This window comes from Archocentrus centrarchus, chromosome 3, assembly GCF_007364275.1.
Source record: "Archocentrus centrarchus isolate MPI-CPG fArcCen1 chromosome 3, fArcCen1, whole genome shotgun sequence".
NCBI lineage: Eukaryota > Metazoa > Chordata > Actinopteri > Cichliformes > Cichlidae > Archocentrus > Archocentrus centrarchus.
The window spans coordinates 15,612,849-15,631,790 of record NC_044348.1 but is presented as its reverse complement, the minus strand read 5'-3'; the positions used below and the strand labels follow the sequence as shown (position 1 = coordinate 15,631,790).

The 18,942-nt window shown below is 41.1% G+C and overlaps 1 protein-coding gene across 1 annotated transcript; it reads right to left on the bottom strand.

Annotated features, from left to right (window-relative positions):
* Positions 1-6,129: 6,129 nt before the first annotated feature.
* swap70a (switching B cell complex subunit SWAP70a) lies at positions 6,130-17,012 on the bottom strand. Its single transcript, XM_030724538.1, has 12 exons — positions 16,870-17,012; positions 13,354-13,494; positions 12,193-12,366; positions 11,884-12,108; positions 10,854-11,000; positions 10,623-10,731; positions 10,243-10,424; positions 9,411-9,518; positions 8,893-9,059; positions 8,382-8,580; positions 7,647-7,743; positions 6,130-6,955 (listed from the first exon to the last, which is right to left on the bottom strand). Exons 1-12 carry the CDS (start codon positions 16,963-16,965, stop codon positions 6,837-6,839), a joined length of 1,764 nt encoding a protein of 587 aa, XP_030580398.1. The 5' UTR covers positions 16,966-17,012; the 3' UTR covers positions 6,130-6,836.
* Between the last annotated feature and the right edge of the window lie 1,930 nt (positions 17,013-18,942).

Below are 18,942 nucleotides of genomic sequence, written 5' to 3'. Positions count from 1 at the left end.
GCACAAAAAAGCCAAATACAGCACAATACCAGCTGTCAATCAATTAATCATTGGTATTGTAGGGGTAATGATGTCAACTTCTTTTGCAGCCACAGGACCTGGGCACCTCGCAGTCATTGAGTCGACCATGAACTCCTCTGTATACCAAAGTATTCTAGAGTCAACAGCTAAAGCTTGGGCAAAACTGGGTCATCCAAAAGGACGAGGATCCCAAATCTACAATAGACTGGCTGAAGAAGAAAAGAATCAAGGTGCTGCAAAGAACCAGTCAAACTCCAGATCTCAACCTGATTGAAATGCTGTGGTGGGACCCTAAGAGAGTTGTGCATAAAGAAAAGCCCACAAATCTCATTGAAGTGAAGCAACGTTGTAAAGAAGAGTGGGCCAAAATTCCACCTCAGTGATGAAAGAGACCGATAAAGTTACTGCTAATAAAGGTGGTTCCACACGCTACTGAAACATGGGATGAACTTAGTTTTTCATGTAATTGCAGAGAGTCCTGTGAATTTTTTTTTTTTTTTTTTAATTTAACATAACAGTTCATACAGAGATTCCTTGATTTATTTGAATGGAGCCACGTAACTGTTAACACATGGCAATCAATTGCTATTACTTGCAGTATGTCCTCTTCAGGAAAAAACAAAAATATAGTTGGTCGTCTTCTGGCTTTTCATTTCGCACTCAATATTTAAACTTTTTCTGAACTCTGGTTTTATGAGTAATTATCTGGTATTGTCTGGGCTTTAGCGTCAGTAAGGTGCACACTAACCCACCACAATGACAGCAAGAATATTATAGAAACAGATTTTCCGCAAATCATCAGAGTATTGAATGCTGAACTTAGCAATGAGTTCAAGGTATAAACAAAGCTGCTCGTGGTTTGCTATCTTGTCATACAATGTGTCATAGGATACAGGAAGAAATCTTGAACTATTTGTGACTGCTACAATTTTCTGTCCTCTTCTGAACACCTCATCTTCAATGAAGGATTTCCTATCAATGAGCAGTAATCAGAAACCCCTGCAACTCATGTTTTCTGCTCTGAGCCAGCAACAGGGCTTGGAGAAGATGATGATGATCTATGTCTCACTTGCCAGCAATGAATATGGGACTGGGCAGGAGCCCCAGCTCAGGCTCTGTGGCGCCTGGTTGGCGGTGCTGAACAGGACTCCTGTGGTCCCTCGAAGGTTTGACTCAGAGAGGAAGCTGAGGTCAAAAGAAGAGCAGTGAGGCACTTTTTTGGATGGAAGTGGTGAGTGTTTGTCAAGCAGTGCAATCTCTCAGCTGGCTTGTACTGGTAGCAGGTGCAGAGCTGCAGCAGGCCAACATCTGGACAGAGTCTGTGACACATCATATTTAGCATTTTGCTTTGGGTACGGGGATTAGGACCTCTGCCCACCAATAGTGGGGTGCAGCGGAAGCTATCCGGCAAGATTGTGTGGAATGGCATGATAGGAATCATCTTCTCCAGAGATAAAAATGGTGGTTTTACTTAAGAGCCATTTTCTTCAGTTACTGATTTCACATAACTGCATTCCTCAGACCGGATTGAACGAAATTCATGCACATCAACTGAATAAATAGTTTAGAATGAATCATCCTAGCTCTTACATAACAATACCATGACGTGGTGTACATTACTGCCTGTCCAAGTAATTTCTTTCCTTAAGTTTGAGACAAATTACCGACGAAAGCCTTTATTATCCCTACAAGCAGCAGTGTTTTAAATGCATTGCTGTGTAATAGTGATATTGTGTAACTTGGCTACATGTTTCTTGAGTTCACTGTGATTAGTCTTGGTTGGCTGGAAGCATGCTGCTTCCACTTCAAACGTGGTCTATAAATTAAACATTGCACGTATCTGTTGCTTTTGGATCCTACTCTTGTTTAGCTGTTTAGTCACAGCTGCAGTAAATGCTTCTCATCCAATAAAACAATTCCAGAAATAAGCTGATTGGCCTTTCCACAGGCCCCAAAAATACCCCAGTGACACATGATACTGATTTATTTTATTGTTCATCCAAGGCTAATATCCATGTGGCCCTATGGCTGCGATGAATGCTTGCTATGTAGCAACTTTTACTTGAATGTCATGTCGTGTAGGCAACTCAAGAGCTGATTCGCCGCTGCTGGGGGTCCTTCCTGCTCCACGGCCTCGTGGGCCCCTCTGCGGGCACCTGCTCCAAAATTCAGCAGAACTCTTCCAAACGCTGATCTCACTAGCTCGACACACATCATCGAGTCCCACCCTTAGAAATCAGGGTGATGTCAACTGCGGGCAGCACATGGGGGTCTAGATTATCCAGTGCATGAATCAACTGTGTTCCAGATGATCTTATCCAGACACCACCCACTCATCCATGAATAGAAAAGCACAATCAACACTTGATTCGTATCTTTAAGGGCTGGTGTTTGCTTTCGTGTCTGTTTCTTTGGCTCGTTTTGAGCAATTTATCTGAGGCCCTGGTGTTTCTCACTTGCCAGTGTAAGTGACCCGTAGTTTCCCTCTGCAGCTCAACCCCGAGTCGATTCAGCTATAGAAGCACTCAGGGCTGAGGTCACTGTGGGAAGTCACCTAACCCAGAAACCAGGCATCTGCCAGACATTTTTTTACTAGCAGACAATCCCATAAAATGTTCCAGTTTCAAATCAGTTTCTGTGAGGGTGTTTTGGACAGGAATCAGATGGATTGGTTATGGGCATTAGGGTGCTATTCGAACACATGGGCTTGAGGGTGAGACAGCTAGATAGCCTTTACTTGGAATGCAGAGGGCTTGTGCAATTTAGCTACGGAGATGAGAAACTCCCAATTCTGAGAATAGTATCTGCAATAAAAAGCAGTACATTTTTCTCACATTCTGAGATATAAATACCTCTTTAAAAGAAATGTGGACACCAAATCTGTTTACCATACAGCAAACCCTTTTAATAATCCATTCAAGACATCCATAAAAGCAGAGTCTATGTTTTTGTTTTTGTTTTGTTTTGTTTTTCATAATCCTAGTTACATTATTAGCTCAGAGCTTTGAGTGATCTGTTTCTACATCTGATCTTATCAGTGACCCGCCAGTATAGAGAAACGTGCATGGTGCTGACTGTTCGACCAGTGTATGAATGCAGGTCTTTATCTCATCTCCTGAACTCAAAATGAACTCCCTGCTTCCTTCCAGAAGGACAAATGAAGGCGAGTTGAGAGTTTTTACTGGAAAGTATAAATGTGCATTGTGCAGGCGAGCTGCCTGGCTGGCAGATGAGAGACAAATAAGTGCCCGAGCTGACAGTTTGACGCAGTTACAATGTTCCTGCAGCGCTGTCTCTCTTTTCACTGAAACACGAGGATGAAGAAGACAAAAGGTGTGGTGTACGTGTAAGAACAGTGGTTCTTTGTTGCAGAAACTGATGTGTTTTGACACTGAGATGCAGACCTCACTGCTGCATGTCACGTGCATCAAGTGATTCATCTCCTTTAGTGGTTACTGGAACAATGAAGTCATGTTGTAATGCATCCACAGACCAGTCACACGATCAGACAGGTAACTGTGCCATGCGCTGATCCAAAGATTTCTCTCTGATATTAATTTCAGTGTCTGCCAAAGAGAAGTGCCAGTCTCGCAGCAGACAAAGTGGAAGTTTCTGGAGTGATGCTGCGGCTGACAGACTGTCGCTGAGCAGAGCGACTATCTATCCATCAATCTGGCAAATCAGATCAGTGCATCCCATCTGCATTGTTTTTCAAGAAGTCTGACTCTGAATCAGCTTACCTAACTGAAAAGACAAGGCTTGGGTTTAAAAAAACAACAAATGGGTTACACTATTGTGCACTGTTTGTGTAGTTACTCACTGGCTGAATGTGGTCACAAAGAACCACTGCTGGGAAGAATTAATGATAATAATAATGCATTAGTCTTATATAGCACTTTTCTAGACACCCAAAGACGCTTTACAATTTCATGCACACCTCAATCATACCTGGTGGTAGCCACAGCTGCCCTGGGGCAGTCTGACAGAGGCATGGCTGCCAGTTTGCACCTACGGCCCCTCCAACCACCACCAAACACACAACCACATTCACACTTAGGCAATGTGGGTTAAGTGTCTTGACTTGAACCCACAACCCACTGGTTGCAAGGTGAGCACCTGCCCACTGCGCCACTGCCACCCGCATTACATGTAACTCCAATATTTTAGTGACTTTTGGCAGTAGCTTGCTCAGCGTTCAATAGTGATTCCAGCACTTCAGTTTCTTTATCTCTTTTTTGATTGGATGAATGCCTGAAACATATTATTTCACTTTTGCTTTCCATGACCATTTGTTGTTTTCGTGCTGAAAGCTGTGGAGTCATGCCCAGGGAGTGCATTCACCAGGCAGAACTGGCAATGTTCAGTGCTCACTCAGCAGCAGCATCACCAGTAAACTCGCCCAGTCTCACAAATACATGATATAAAATGACATGATGAGTGTGATATGCAAGCCCAGACAAACTAATTTCCTGTAGATATTAGGCTATCTTAATTTTTTTGGCCACAATAAACTCCTTATTTTATTTTTTTGATTATGTGCAACTTTTGTGTTACATTTTGTTTGTGTAACTGTGTATTGTGAATGTGAAACACTTAAAATGCTTCCTACCTATTCTTCCTGGGTAATTTTGCTGTAGTTTAATTTCTCTTAGTGTGAAGTAATTGGTCATTTGCAAAACTGTGCTTTTCACAGCAGTTTTTCTGACAGCAAAAAACATTTTACAATGACAATTTACAGTGGTTTAATTTTTATAAGGGACAACCATGAGGAAAGCAAGCAGCACAGCTCACATCTAAGCCTCAGCATTCCCGATTTAACGTCTGGACCCATGGGTGCCAGTTTACCTCACTGGGTGAGCAGGCGTACATATGCTATATATCTGAAAGGCAGCAGCCTGGGTTTGAGTCTGACCTGTGACCCTTTGCTGTGTGTTTTCCCCTGCTCTCTCCCCACTTTCCTGTCTCATCTTCACTGGTCCATTAAAGGCAAAAATACCCCAAAAATAATCTTTTTTTTGAACAAAAATGTTTGGAGCCACCATCAGTAAAGACTCACCGAGTGTCCTGAAACACTCTGAAAGATTGTCCATGCAGTGCTTTCTTCCAGCTGCCACATGTGCCTACAAAAGCTGCACGCAGGCTCCTGTCCCTGCTCTGTATGAATGAGGACGCTGTTCCTCTGGTGACACCTGGTGGATGTTGTTCAAGAGTGTTCACTGTGACTGCGGTCGACTAGGAAATGTAAAGCTCGTTGGATTCTTCAGCTACCTTTCTATGTTTATTTGTAAAAAGCCCCTTCTTAAACTATGAAATGAAGAAAGCCACATCCACATTCATGAAAAAAAATGCTTTACTTTGTTGGTTATAACAGCTAATGAACTGAGACAGTATAGCGAACACATCTGCTTGCTATGACTCAACATTTTCCCTTTTATGTTGCAATAAATCTTTAACTCAACTCAAAATATAAAAAAAACCCTGCAAAGTAGTAACATTAAATATGGCACAGGAGATGAGAAAGGATAGAATACCATTTTAAAGTAACTACACGCATAATACACGCATGGCAGCAGCTGATGGAGGTGACTTCAAATTAAGATTATAAACACGGCCATGGTAAAAAAAAAAAAAATTAAGTACCCTCTAAGGTGTTACATATCAGGATATAATAAAATAATCTGGTCTTTAGTGGCTCTTAAAATTAGGTAAATACAACATCAGATGAAGAACAAAACATCAAATTTTAGACTGTCAATATTTATTTAACAAAAACTCAGGCAAAATGCAGAAGTAAGTGTGAAAAACTAAGTACACCCTTACTGCTTCCATAGGAATTAAGAGGGTAAGTAGAAGCCAGGCGCTGTTAATCATCGGGGTAGCATGGTGATGTGGTTTTTTTGCACTGTTGCCTCATAGTTTGAATCCACCATGTGGCTGGGGCCTCTCTGTGTTTGCATGTCCTCCTCTGTGTGGGTTCTCTCTAGGTACTCCAGCTTCTTCCCACAGTCCAAAGACATGCAATGCTCAGAGAAACCACAGGAAATCAAAGAGCTCCATCTCAGACTCTACAGACCTCAGTTAGCATGTTAAAGGTTAAAGTTCATGGCATCACAATTAGAAAAAGACTGAACAAGAATGGCTTCTGGAAGAATGTCAGACAAGACTAACGTGGAGATGTTTGGCCATAATGCACAGCACCACTTCTGGAGAAAACCAAACACAGCAAATCAGCACAAACTCCTCAACCAAACTGTCGAGCACGGTGGTGGTGGGGTGATGATTATGGCTTGTTTTGCAGCCACTCCTCTGACTGCATTTTGGATTAGCTTTTGTTAAATAAATGCTTTATTATGTCCTGATGTGTAAAAGGGGTGAACTTTCTTTATACCATCACTGTAACTCTCCCAACTCAATGGCTCACTATTGAGTGAACTACATAGTACAGTAATACACATCTTACTACCCACACTCCAAATCAGGCCCTCTATATGGTCCCAATCATTTGCAATATAAAATGATAATTTGCAGATAAAAGTACTGAATGCAATAAAATTTAGAATTTATCCATCAAACAGGCCTATAGTGTCAGTCCATGTACCAAGTTATTGTAGTTAATAAGTCATGATGAGTTATGGGCATTTTAATATTTATTACTTCATCCAAATAAATATGAATTTTTTTTAAGTACCTGGCCTGCAAACAAGTTGTCTATGCCTGATAGTGTCTCTTATATAGAAACTAGTAAAGGAGTGAACAGTGGGGTGATTTTGGACACAGCCAGATGTTTTCTGATCATTAAATTATCCATCCATAATTCACTGAGCCTGAGCTCCCTGGTTCTTACTCTCCTGCCACAACTTCTTCTTCAGCTCCAGCTCAGCGTCAGTGACTGCTGCCGGACCCCAGTTAGTGATCTTCTGTGGTCCTTTATGGCCTAGAAGAGAAGGTCAACAAAGAAGAGAGAAAATAATTTAAATTAGATGTACTTAGAAACGGGTCCCTGAGCTAGAGTAACACGTATGCCAGGTATTTCAAGCTCATTTTAAGATGGGACTTATACAGCCTAGTGTGACCTCTGCTAGGCTGTTGCATAACCACTGCACAAAAAAAAGCCCTTCCAAAAGTTCTTTTTCATTGAAAGGACTTTCAGAAAATGTTGATGAACCACCCGGTTACAAAACTGACAAAGAACAACCTGAGATTATTTCAGCAACATGTTCTAGTGTTTCCACATTTAGCCAGTCTACTCTCATTACAAAGAAATCTGTCGTAAATCAAAGAAACTCTCTGAAGGCTCCTTGGCCTAGCCGCCTTACATCGGTGTGGTCTGGCATGCTACGGGTAATATCTTTATTACCAAGAAGGCTGTAAAACTGACAATGATTCAGACCTCTGGCTCAGATTAAATTAACAGTTCAGACAATCATTCTCCTAAAATGGTCCGCTCTTAATGGCTTGCACAGAATTTGCCCTGCTGCAAAACACAGTCCCCCAAATTTTTCCTACTTCTCTGCAATGTGGGACCAGGCCTGCAGCCATCCAGTGGGCTGGACAGAACCCTTAGGAAAGGCTGCTTCTTGCCAGTGGAAATGGAAATTACATTTATAAACGAACAGTCCTCCTACCTGGCTGGATAAGACGCACCAGCCCCTCATGCTTGGCCACCTTGTCTTTCCAGGTCTTAGTCTTGTTAGCTGCTCGTTCAAGTTTCCTCGACACTTCCTGCACATGAGGCAGAAAAACAAAAAGTAGTTTATTAACTGTTTCTGTTACAAAAACCGATAAGATTTCCTTGTCAATCTGTATTTTTTTTATAGAATTTACTGTGTTGACAGTTTTTGTTATATATGAAAAGCATTGTTTTAGTACAAACTTAAAAGTTAAGTTAAAGTTAAGGTAAATTTACAGATGCAAGGCTGAGATGGTTTGGACATGTGCAGAGGAGCAATAGTAGACATATTGCACAAAGGATGTTGAGAATGGAGCTGACAGACAGGAGGAAAAGAGGAAGACCACAGAGGAGAGTTATGGATGTGGTGAAGGAGGACATGCAGAGGGTTGGTGTGACAGAAGAGGATGCTGGGGATAGGGTGAGATGGAGGCAGATGATCGTCTGTGGCGATCCCTAAATGGAGCAGCCAGAAGAAGAAGAGGAGGAATAAGAAGATAATTTTAGCCCAAGCTTTGCCACGTAGATTTTTGCTGGTTTTTGGTGGGGGTCAGGATCATGTATGGACAAATAATGTAAGTAGTGCATTGTATATATATTTTTTAAAGACACTTGATTAGATGGCAAGGATATATGCCAGTTCTATCAGATACATGATCATTGCCTTCGAAAAGCAAATGTATGACCTGACCTCATATTGCTTCACTGCTCCCTCCCGCTCCCTCTCCAGCCTGTTCAGCTGCTGCATGGCTGCTTGCAGGTCTCTCTCCTTGGCCAGCTGCTCGGCCATCAGCTCCTGCTTCTCTGCCTCGGTCTGAGACAGCGCCCTCTGCTGCTGCAGTTGGATCCGCTCCAGTTCTGCCCTCTTGGCTGCCTCCTCCTCCAGCAAGCTGCCCGAGAACACACAGCAAGCATTGTCATCACTTTAATCAAACAGATGGATGGACAATCGAAAAAAAAAAAAATGATGCATAAACGTCAGTGCCCTTGTGACAACAGAAACAGAACATAACCACAAACAACCCTTAAAATGAGTTACATCAACATCAGAAAGTAACTACTAACAGCCTTGGAAAAACTGCAGGTCTGCTGATCGAGTTCACGTTGCCTCAAACAGGGAGCTGACATCCCTAGGTTTACTTCCTGTATGCATCCACATACTGTGCAGCATGTGTGTGCGTGTGTGGGTGTGTTTGTGAGACCTGGCCTGCAGCTTCCGCATGGCCTCCTCATCCTGCTTGGCCTGCCTCTCATCCTCTAAGGCCTCCTCCAGCCGGTGGTACATGTCCTCCAGCTCTCGGACACGCTGCAGGTACTGCTCCAGTTCACTGGACTTCTGAGCCACCTGCTCCTCCATCTGCTGACGTACCTGAATGAGTCAAGACACAAACACACGCACAGCCATCCACATTTTCAATGGGCTCGTTCACTCGGAGCAATTATCTACATGTCAACTGTAAATGTGCTCTACAGCTAAATAAGAGTCTTTTATTATCCTACAAAGGCATTTGTCTGTCTTGTTCTTCAGCTCGGCGGATGATTAACTTGTTGGCTCATCTGACACTCAGAACAAAGATGATTCAACATCATGGGATGTATCATTTAAGCTTTTTTAGCCTTTTTTTTTCCATTAAAAGACAGACTGGTCGCTTTCTTGCTTTACTTAGACAAAACACTGTGTCACCACCTGATCAGGAGTTGTGAGATGCACATTAGTTACCATTTTCTCTCTCTCCAAGTCCAGTCTGTAGCGATCTTGCAGATCTAACTGACTCTGTTTCCTCCTCTGCTCCTCCAGTGCTGCTTTAGCTGCAGCCTCTTCCATTTTCTGTAAAGCACCAAAGAGGAAAGAGCCGCTTGACTGGAAACCACTGCAAGGAAATCCTTTAGTGACAAGCAAAACTGGGTTTATTTAAGGACAAGCTTCACAGAAGTAATGTTAGCTTCTATTTAAAGGACAATTAACAATTGATCTATTTTGCTAAGTAACAAAGTTTAAAAAATAAAAAAAAATTAAAAAGAGCCATCTGGTAGAGTAAAAGCAGAAGTGAAAAAACATAATTTTTCTGCACCTCTGAAAGAATCATACACCCATGCCCACAGATGCAGGTGCTCTTGACTAATATGTTCATATACAATTGTTTGCATAGCAGTTTTGTTTCCCCTTTTCACTGTGAGTGTCACATTAAATTGCCTGTGTACTGTTTAAAACCAGAATCCGTGGCAATAAATGGGAAGTGGACAGCAACACTGATTAAGTTACATTGAAGCATTTCTTCCAAAACCTCCCTCTGAAAAGTTATATTTCAACACATCTTCTCTCCAGGATCAGGACCCCAGAGACAAAAAATAAATAAATAAATAGTCATGAAAGCATGAAACAGCTATAAGACATTTAAAAAATATGTTTTGTTGGGTTTGTAAAGCCTTAAATGTCATCAATCATCATCTAGGCTGTGTTAAGTGAAGACAAAGGTTAGTGGCACCGAGTAAGTCATAATCCTTGCTTCTGCAAGTCAATTTTTCAGGTTTTAGTTGACTTAAACACAAACCATCCTCATGGCCTCCAGCTCTCTCTGTTTGCTCTCATTGGCTGCCTGGAGCTGCCTCATCCTCTCTGCCAGGTCCTCTTCCTCCACATGCTGCCTCTCCCGGAGCTCCCTGCGCCTCAGCCGGGCCTCGCGGTGAGGAGACAACAGCCCCAGCCTCAGCTGCTTAATGCACGTTTGAATAGCTGTTACAGGACAGAGTTAGAGTGGAGTCACTGAGTGAATTACTCCCACAACATTTAGTCATTATAGATTTAACATTGAGTCAGACACTGACATTCAAAAATTCAGAGCTAATCTTAAAAAAAAATGAAAAGACAGTGATGACGAGACCTTTGTGTGATAAGGAAGTTACAGAGCAGCGGAAAATGATGAGTCAGTACCTTGAATCCATTCCTGCTTCTTCTTTTTATCTGACGCGCTGATCTCAAAGCTTTTATCAGCACACTTTATAATAAAAAGGCATTTCTTCCCTTCTTTATCTGGCAGAGACTGCAGGAGAAATTAACATTAGTCACTGCTACGTCCTTTAAAAATTTTAAGCAACAATGGCTGTCCATCATTTTCAAAACAAAAAGGAACTTCAGTTTAATTAACATACAGCAACTGTTTACCTCCACACAGCAGCTTTGGTCCAGAATTATGACTCCTTTCTTCTCCTCAAGATCCTCAGAGACATAATATGACAGTGAGGTGGGGCAGAGGATGAACCAGCGCTCGGTCCAGTTCTTCCTAAGGTGCCCCTTTTTCATCATGTATCCCTTCAAAACAAAGCGCACAGGTTAATAAAACACAACATATTCGACTTCAAAACATATGAGCATACAGTATTTACACTGCACACTACTGATGCAGAATATATTGGGTAATGTTGTCGAGTATCACACTTGAGTAGATTCAGTTAAAGAATAAGAATGAGAATGTTTTAGCCTATTTTTTCTGACTATTTGATAAATATTATCGGTAACACTATATAATATATATATATATTTTTTTTTTTTATTATTTTACAAAATTTAATTAAATTAAATTAATAAAATAAAAAGTTTTTTAAATATTTAAAAATAAAATAAAAACCCGAGGTTTTCTGCAAAACTATTTAAATATACCAAAGTAAATTTCTCTCTTCTTAATCCACTCACAGCAGACCTAATACCTAAATTTCTGGGTTCACAAAGCGCAGCCCTAAGGCCGGTGGTCGCCCATCATACCGTTTTGTGCAAGGACAAGGAAGGAACGCATCATTGCAGGTTTCAGTCATCCACAGTTTGTCATACTATGAAAAAGACTAAGAAAGCATATCTCTTCAGTTTCATCTCTTCCAGTTCTCATAGCAGACATTCCTAAAGTTGACAAATGCAGTTATAACAACCTCACAACCTGTAAACAGTACAAAAAAGACCCCTGCCAACATAAACCACCATCCTGCGACTGAACGCATCAGGCATAATCCACTGAAAATAAAAACATAGATTACAAAGTCTCTCACAAAGTACAGTCTGCCAGGGTTAGGGTAGGTTGTATAGTTTGAAAAGTCACCTAAACCATAATGCGGTGAGAAATGAGGGTGATTTGCATGAGCAAGCTGTTTGTTTTATCTCTGAGAGAAATACACAGTCTGAGAAATACAACATCCTGTCTAACCTGCTTGAGAATGTCCAGTATGAGTTCGTTGTAGACCTCATTGATGCCCATGGACAGGGTCTGGCGGTTTATGCCTTTGCTGAAGTAACCCATTCCCACCAGTTCAATCAGCTCCCAGACAGTCAGGCAGTTCTTCGAGTTGTGACGCTGCTTATATTCGGCAAAGTTCTCTTTACTCCAAGCAGTGCCCACAGCCTCCGTGAGCTTTCGCAGGAAGTATTCGATCTGAGGAGATATGTAAAAGCTTTCCTTGAAACTAAGAACATTTGTAGATGGAATAGATAAATATTTCAGACTGCTGATCCTCACCTCTTCCATGACGATGATTAGCGGGTATCTGTCCTCTGACAGAAAGTTGAAAATGCACCAGACTTTGAAAGCGTCATTATCTGAGATGAGTAAATGTTTGGTGTATATATTTTTCCTGTAACACAGTGTCCAGCACATCCTGTTGAACTCCATTACATCGAAATCCTCACATGCCTGTGATTAAAAATGCAAAATTCAGTCAGATTCAGAGTCAGCAGCACAAAGGATCAAGGGTTTGTGTTTGCAAATGCTGAGCAGGAGACTGGTATTTGTCTGCTTTCAAAACCTCAATTCTGCAGGATGTGAGGTGCAAACGTGATGTAATTAAATGCCTCATTTTTATTCAAGTCAGAGCCTACAAGAGAAAAGCGAGAAAACAGAGAGAAACCCGAGCAGTTTACTGGCTCAGATTTATCAAACTTTTGCTGTGTGTCTGTGAAGCTGCAGAGCAAACACACAAGAATCCACTTCTGCCCAGAGCACACGAAGCTCATTTTATTTACAAATTTCAATAACATTCATTAGACCATTATTGCATAGATTAAAAAAGATTAAAAAAAACACACACACACACACATTGCTACTCTGGGTGCACTGAGCAAAACAGGCCATCATTAGTCATCCTATTTCGTGCCACAAAACAGTGAGTGAAGTGTGTGTTGGCAGGTTTGTACTATTTTTATTGTGTAACTGACTACTTTTTTTTTTGTTTTTAATTTTAGTCCTACAAAGTCTTTTGAGAGCTGTTCCTGGCAAAGTCTAACATCGAGTATAAATAAAAGCTTTGGCACTTTTTAGTGTTGACAACATGATGCATCAAAGGGCCTGTTTGCAGTTGGTTTTAAGATGCATCGTGGGTGAGCAGCTCACAAACAGACAGCGTTAAAAACAATGCACAGTGTCATCTGAATTGTCAAATGACTTGCGAGGGTGGGGTGACACGGTTGACCGTATTTCCTCTACAGAGTTAATGCTGATGTGTGCTGATGTATTACGACCAATGACCTAACAGAAAATAATGCATTCAGTTCAGGACTGGGTGTTCCTTTTCCATCATTACCATAAGTCTACATTGTCTCTGGTAATTTTAACACTTTTTTTTTAACACTCTGAAGTATGAATTATAAGGAAAACATCTGCATCAAAACTCTTTGCTCCCACCTTGTCAAGAATAAACCTGTTGAGGTAAGGCATGTAGCCCTGGTTGGAGAGAGGCCCATCATCATTATCTTTGAAGTGCTCTTCAAGGGCCACGGGGTCATGTGGGATCTTCATCACTGTGCACAGATTATGAGACAGCACCTGAAAAAAAACACAACAAGTGGTACAGATACTGCCTTTGAACAGTAGTGGTTCAAGTGAGAATAGCTATAGTACTGTGCAAAAATCTTGAGCCACCCCCCATTTCTTTATATTTTCCCTCCACCGAGCCAGATTTTCTTGTTATTTTTCAAAGTGCTCTTGAGCGATAATTCTCCCGGTTTTCAGAAGGTCTTTCTTTTCTTTTTTTTTTTCCTTTGGACATCAGCTGCCTTTTTTTTTTCTCCTTTTCCAGTGCTCTTGCCTGACCATTTTCAGAGGAATATGTTTTTGCTAAACCAGTTACCACTGAAACATTCAACCATAAAAAAAAAAAAAAAAAATGAACTCAAGGGTTAAACCAGTGTTGTGTCTAGAAACAAGAGAAAACTTAGCAAAGAACCACTTTTAAATTGTATCTTTAGGAACTTTGTTACTAACAGCTTGTTGCAAAAACACTTACTTTGTTCCCATTTCTTTAGCTGAATCCTTAAAAAATGCCAAAGACAACACAGTTTGACAGACATAAAATAGTATTTTAGCACTGGCAAAGTGATTCCCCAAGAGCTATTAGTAAATTTGAAATGTTTGGTTCAAATTGTGATATGTACGTGTATGTGTGATATGTTCAGAGAGAGGCACTATATTGCCAAAAGTATTCATTCAGCCATCCAAATCATTGAATTCAGGTGTTCCAATCACTTCCATGGCCACAGGTGTATAAAACCAAGCACTTAGGCAGGCAGACTGCTTCTAAAAACCTTTGTGGAAGAATGGGTCGTGCTCAGGAGCTCAGTGAATTCCAGTGTGGTACCGTGATAGGATGACACCTGTGCAACAAGCCCAGTCCTGAAATTTCCTCTCTACTAAATATGCCACAGTCAACTGTTAGTGGTATTACAACAAAGTGGAAGTGATTGGGAGTGACAGCAACTCAGCCACAATGTGGTAGGCCACGTAAAATCACAGAGCGGGGTCAGTGGATGCCGAAGCGCACAGAGGTCACCAACTTTCTGCAGAGTCAGTTGATACATTCCTCCAAACTTCATGTGACCTTCAGATTAAATCAAGAACAGTGCACAGAGAGCTTCATTGAATGGGTTTCTATGTCCGAGCGCAATGCAAAGCATTGGATGCAGTGGTGTAAAACACACTGCTACTAGCCTATAGAGCAGTAGACACATGTTTTCTGGAGTGATGAATCACACTTCTCCATCTAGCAATTCAATGGACAAGTCTAAGTTTGGCTGTTGCCAGGAGAACTGTCTGACTGCATTGTGCCAAGTGTAAATTTTGGTGTTTTTCAGGAGTTGGACCCGGACCCTTCGTTTCAGTGAAAGGAACTCTTAATGCTTTAGCATACCAAGACATATTGGACAATTTCATGCTCCCAACCTTGTGGGAACAGTTTCGGGATGGCCCTGTTCCAACATTACCAAGTAAGGTCCATAAAGACATGGATGAACGAGTTTAGTGTGGAAGAACTTGACTGGCCTGCAGAGTCCTGACCTCAACCGGATAGAACACCTTTGGGGTGAATTAGAGCAGAGACTGTGAGTCAGGCCTTCTCGTCTAACATCAGTGTCTGACCTCATAAATGCTTCCGGAAGAATGGTCAAAAATTCTCATAAACACACCTTGTGGAAAGTCTTCCTAGAAGAGTTGAAACTGTTATAGCTGCAAAGGGTGGGTGTTTCAGGTCTTTGGTGGGCAGGGCAGGAATCGTCAGTGCCAACTGGGAACACCTGGGTCCTGTGTTTCCAGACTATAAATCTGAGGCAGGAACTTCCTTCAACCTGTTGCCTGCATGTTTTGTGTTACCTTTGTTTCCTTTAGGATTTGTTATTTACTGCATTTGCAACACTTACAAACATCTCTATGCACACCCTACACCACCAAGCTACTGATTTCCACACCTCATCTGTCTTTAATTCTGTTGTTTAAGTTTGTTTAATAAACTTTTTTAAATTGGTAAATGGTGTGTCCACCCTTTTTTGTCATGGTCTTACGAGCCAGGCTGTGACACAGCGGAACACTATCAGTCATGGATTGGTCTCCCCAGAGCCTGGACCTCATAGTAGTGTGGGATCATCTTGACAGAGATCGAGATGATTGCACACTGGGACAGTCAACATCCAAAGAAGAGCTTTGAATGTCCTTCAAGAAGCCTAGAGAACTATTCCTGATGGCTATATAAATAAGAAAAGGAAGATTAGATAAAACTTTATTAACACCATTAGGAAGTTTCCTTCAGGGAAATTAAAGTTCCAGTAGCAGCTTTTACAGGTAACATATTTACACAACACAGCAGAAATCACAATAAAAAAAACATATGGATAAATATAGAAATAATAAAATAGACAAGTATTTCTTTATTTCTTTTATACTGTATTTCCATGTATGCTTGCACATATTTCTATAAATTGTTGCACGGGTTTCCAATTTTCCTAACAAAATATAAAGAAATGAGGGGTGGCGTTTGCACAGTACATTAATTCAACATATACAAAGTTAAGTTTCCTCAAAATGACACATACGAAGGTAAAAGGTTAAGCTTGGGTTCACAGGCAGTTCCCAGGTTTGTCGACAATCATGCAAAACACTTAGGTCTAACATTTACAAGCACTACTGACCAAGCATTACTTTGGTTCTTGAAGGTGAACATACACTTCACAGACTAATGCTTCTCCCTGGTGATTACTGCAGCTATATTAATGCAAGCTGACTAAAAGGTACTGTAGCTTTACAAATGCAAGAACAAAGCTTCAAACGGACCTCCATGTGAATAGTTTGCTGGACAAGCAGAGTGTATAAATAAATCTCCATAAATAGTGACTTTTACAGTTTTCCTGGCTGTGCTACAGTGTCAAGAGAGCATATGTGAGAGATGAAAAACCCTGCAGGAGCCTTGAAGTCAGCAAGTGTCTTTGTCAGGCTGGGCACACAGATATCAGAGCCAGCAGGCAAACAAACTTAGGCCCAGGCTGTCAGTAAAACACCACCATATCCTCCAGCATTTCCTTCAGCCTGAAATTAGATTTTCTTTAACATTAAAACACCTCGATTATATGTTTAAGCCCAACTTTTTTTTTCCTTTTTTTTTAACAATCCCTGCAACAAGTATTAATAATCATTTCTGTTTAATGGCAACACGCATGCAAAATTTAGATGTGAGTACATGGAATGACTTCCCACCAGTAAACCCAGTTTGGTTGCGTTTATCAGACATAAAGTCAGGAAACTGAGTTATTTCAGGAAGTGTGATTTATTCCGCGCTTACGTTGGGGAGGAAAAGTAACGGTAAATACGCAGTTTGAGCATTATTGTCCAACAGGGGGTGTGAACTTGTAAACTGAAAGAAATAAGACTGAGACGCACCTTTAACTGAGATTTGGAGACTTTTCCACGCTGATCCACGTCCAGGGCTGTGAATGCGTGCCATATGGATTTCAAAAGCTCCTCTCGCAGCCACATTTTGTCCCTCAGCAGCACCGCGGGAGGTGTCTGTCCGCCTGCCTGTCTGTCTGTCTCTCTGTCTGCGGTTTTGAAACTATCCGCTTCTAAGAAGCGCTGCGTTGGAGGCGCTAAAGGGAGAAGTGTGATAGCGCCACATGTTGTTTAGTATTTCTAGTGGGGGTTTTCTTCCCCATTTCTTTACCATGCTGATGATGTAATTACTGGCTAATTAAAGGCCAACTAACCCGTAAAAGGTTCATTTAATAATGAACATGTAACTTTAAAGTGGGCCTGTTATTTACCTTTACCTCATTATTAAACATGGCCATTCAAATAATGAGGTCAGAAATTCCTGAGTCAAAACCCAGACTTCAGGCTGTTCTAAACACTCAGTTTTAGACTTTTTTTTTCTACTCTTGGCTCTGTATGACATCAAGGAGAGCCGTTATCCCTAACATGGTCATGTCAGGCACCTGATTATGAGTATCCATGCCCCTCCTACCTGCTCTTCAAACCTTCTGTTTGAGAGTTGCAGCCATAGAAGAGGAGAGTTGGCCTAAATCTTAGTGTGGCATGAAATTTTCTTCGCTTCTTAAGTGGGGCATGCTGGAAAAGGTTTGAGAGCCTAAAACAAAGGGGGACGAGAGCTAAAAACAGTGTTTTCAGTGGATGAATTTGGGGGCTGCACACCAAGGACCAGCATGAAAGCATCTGTTTCTATCAGAAATAATAGAGAACCATCCAAAGATACTGCAGTAAAGGTTAAAGAGCTGGAAAGCAGCATAATAATTTCCCCTTTGACTGATTACAAAAGGCAACATTTAGCAGCTGAGCTCCAGTTCCTAATTTTGCATGTTACAAACTACCTGCCTGGACTCTGCGTGTTTCTGTTTGGATTTCACATTTTGTACATTTAACAATACACAAAAGCAAGGTCATTATTGAAACTACACATTGATGTTGTGAGTTCTTTATTATTCATATCTTTATTATGTTGTATTATGCTTATCTGTGTTGAAAATGTGCATGAATGCCTCACTGCAGACCAAATCTATTTTCAGCTGCTTCCTTATTCACAAGGGGTCACCACAGCAGGTAGCTCCACATTTGATTTGGCAGAGTTTTTAAACCCTTCATGACACAACCCCCAAAGGGATTTGAGTCTCCTTCTGGGACTGAACAGGTGATCTTTTGCTTGTGAGGCAAATGTGTAAGCCACTACACCACAGACACATTAGACCAAACCTGCCTACTTACAAATAAAGTAACCTGAGCCTGAAAGAAGACCAAAAAAATCAGAGAAAACAGAAATCAGATAATTCTACGACAAAGAATTAAAAATTGGGTTTGGAAAAAACAAAACAAAAAAAAACACCAGGCATGATTTCCAGGCTTTTGTGCAGTCCTGGGCCCTAAGAAAGGGAGAGTGCTGCTGTGTAAGGGTCTAAAATAATTTTGTGCCTATCACAGAATTGAGAACAAAGTTGACTTTGACTTTTGATACTGCTGAGTAGCTTAAGCTATAGATGTAGATTTATAACCTAAATGCTCAAAATAATTAGGAACTAAAGCTTTAAAGAAATGTAATAATGCTGCCCTCCACAATTTAGAAACAGAAATTTACTTTTACTTTAATTTTAAAGTTACTTCAGTAACTTCACTAACAACGGTGGTCCAAGTACTGAATCAAATGGCTGAATTACCTCCTCAGTATGCAGTCAAGTTCTCCAGAGTCCTGCTAATGACTTCTATATTTGACTCAGGTGTGTTGGATCAGGGACACGACTAAAACCTGCAGGACACCAGACCTCAAGGCCTGGATTTGAGGATCCTGGCTGTAGCACCAAACCCAGAGGGGTTTGGGACCACCCTGCCACCACCTTTTAATACAATCAAATTTAATACAAATCAGCCATCTTCTCTAATCTAGTTTTGACTGTGGTTTTATGTTATGATGCCGTTGAACTATAGCTGACAGAAGGGCCCAGTTTTTAT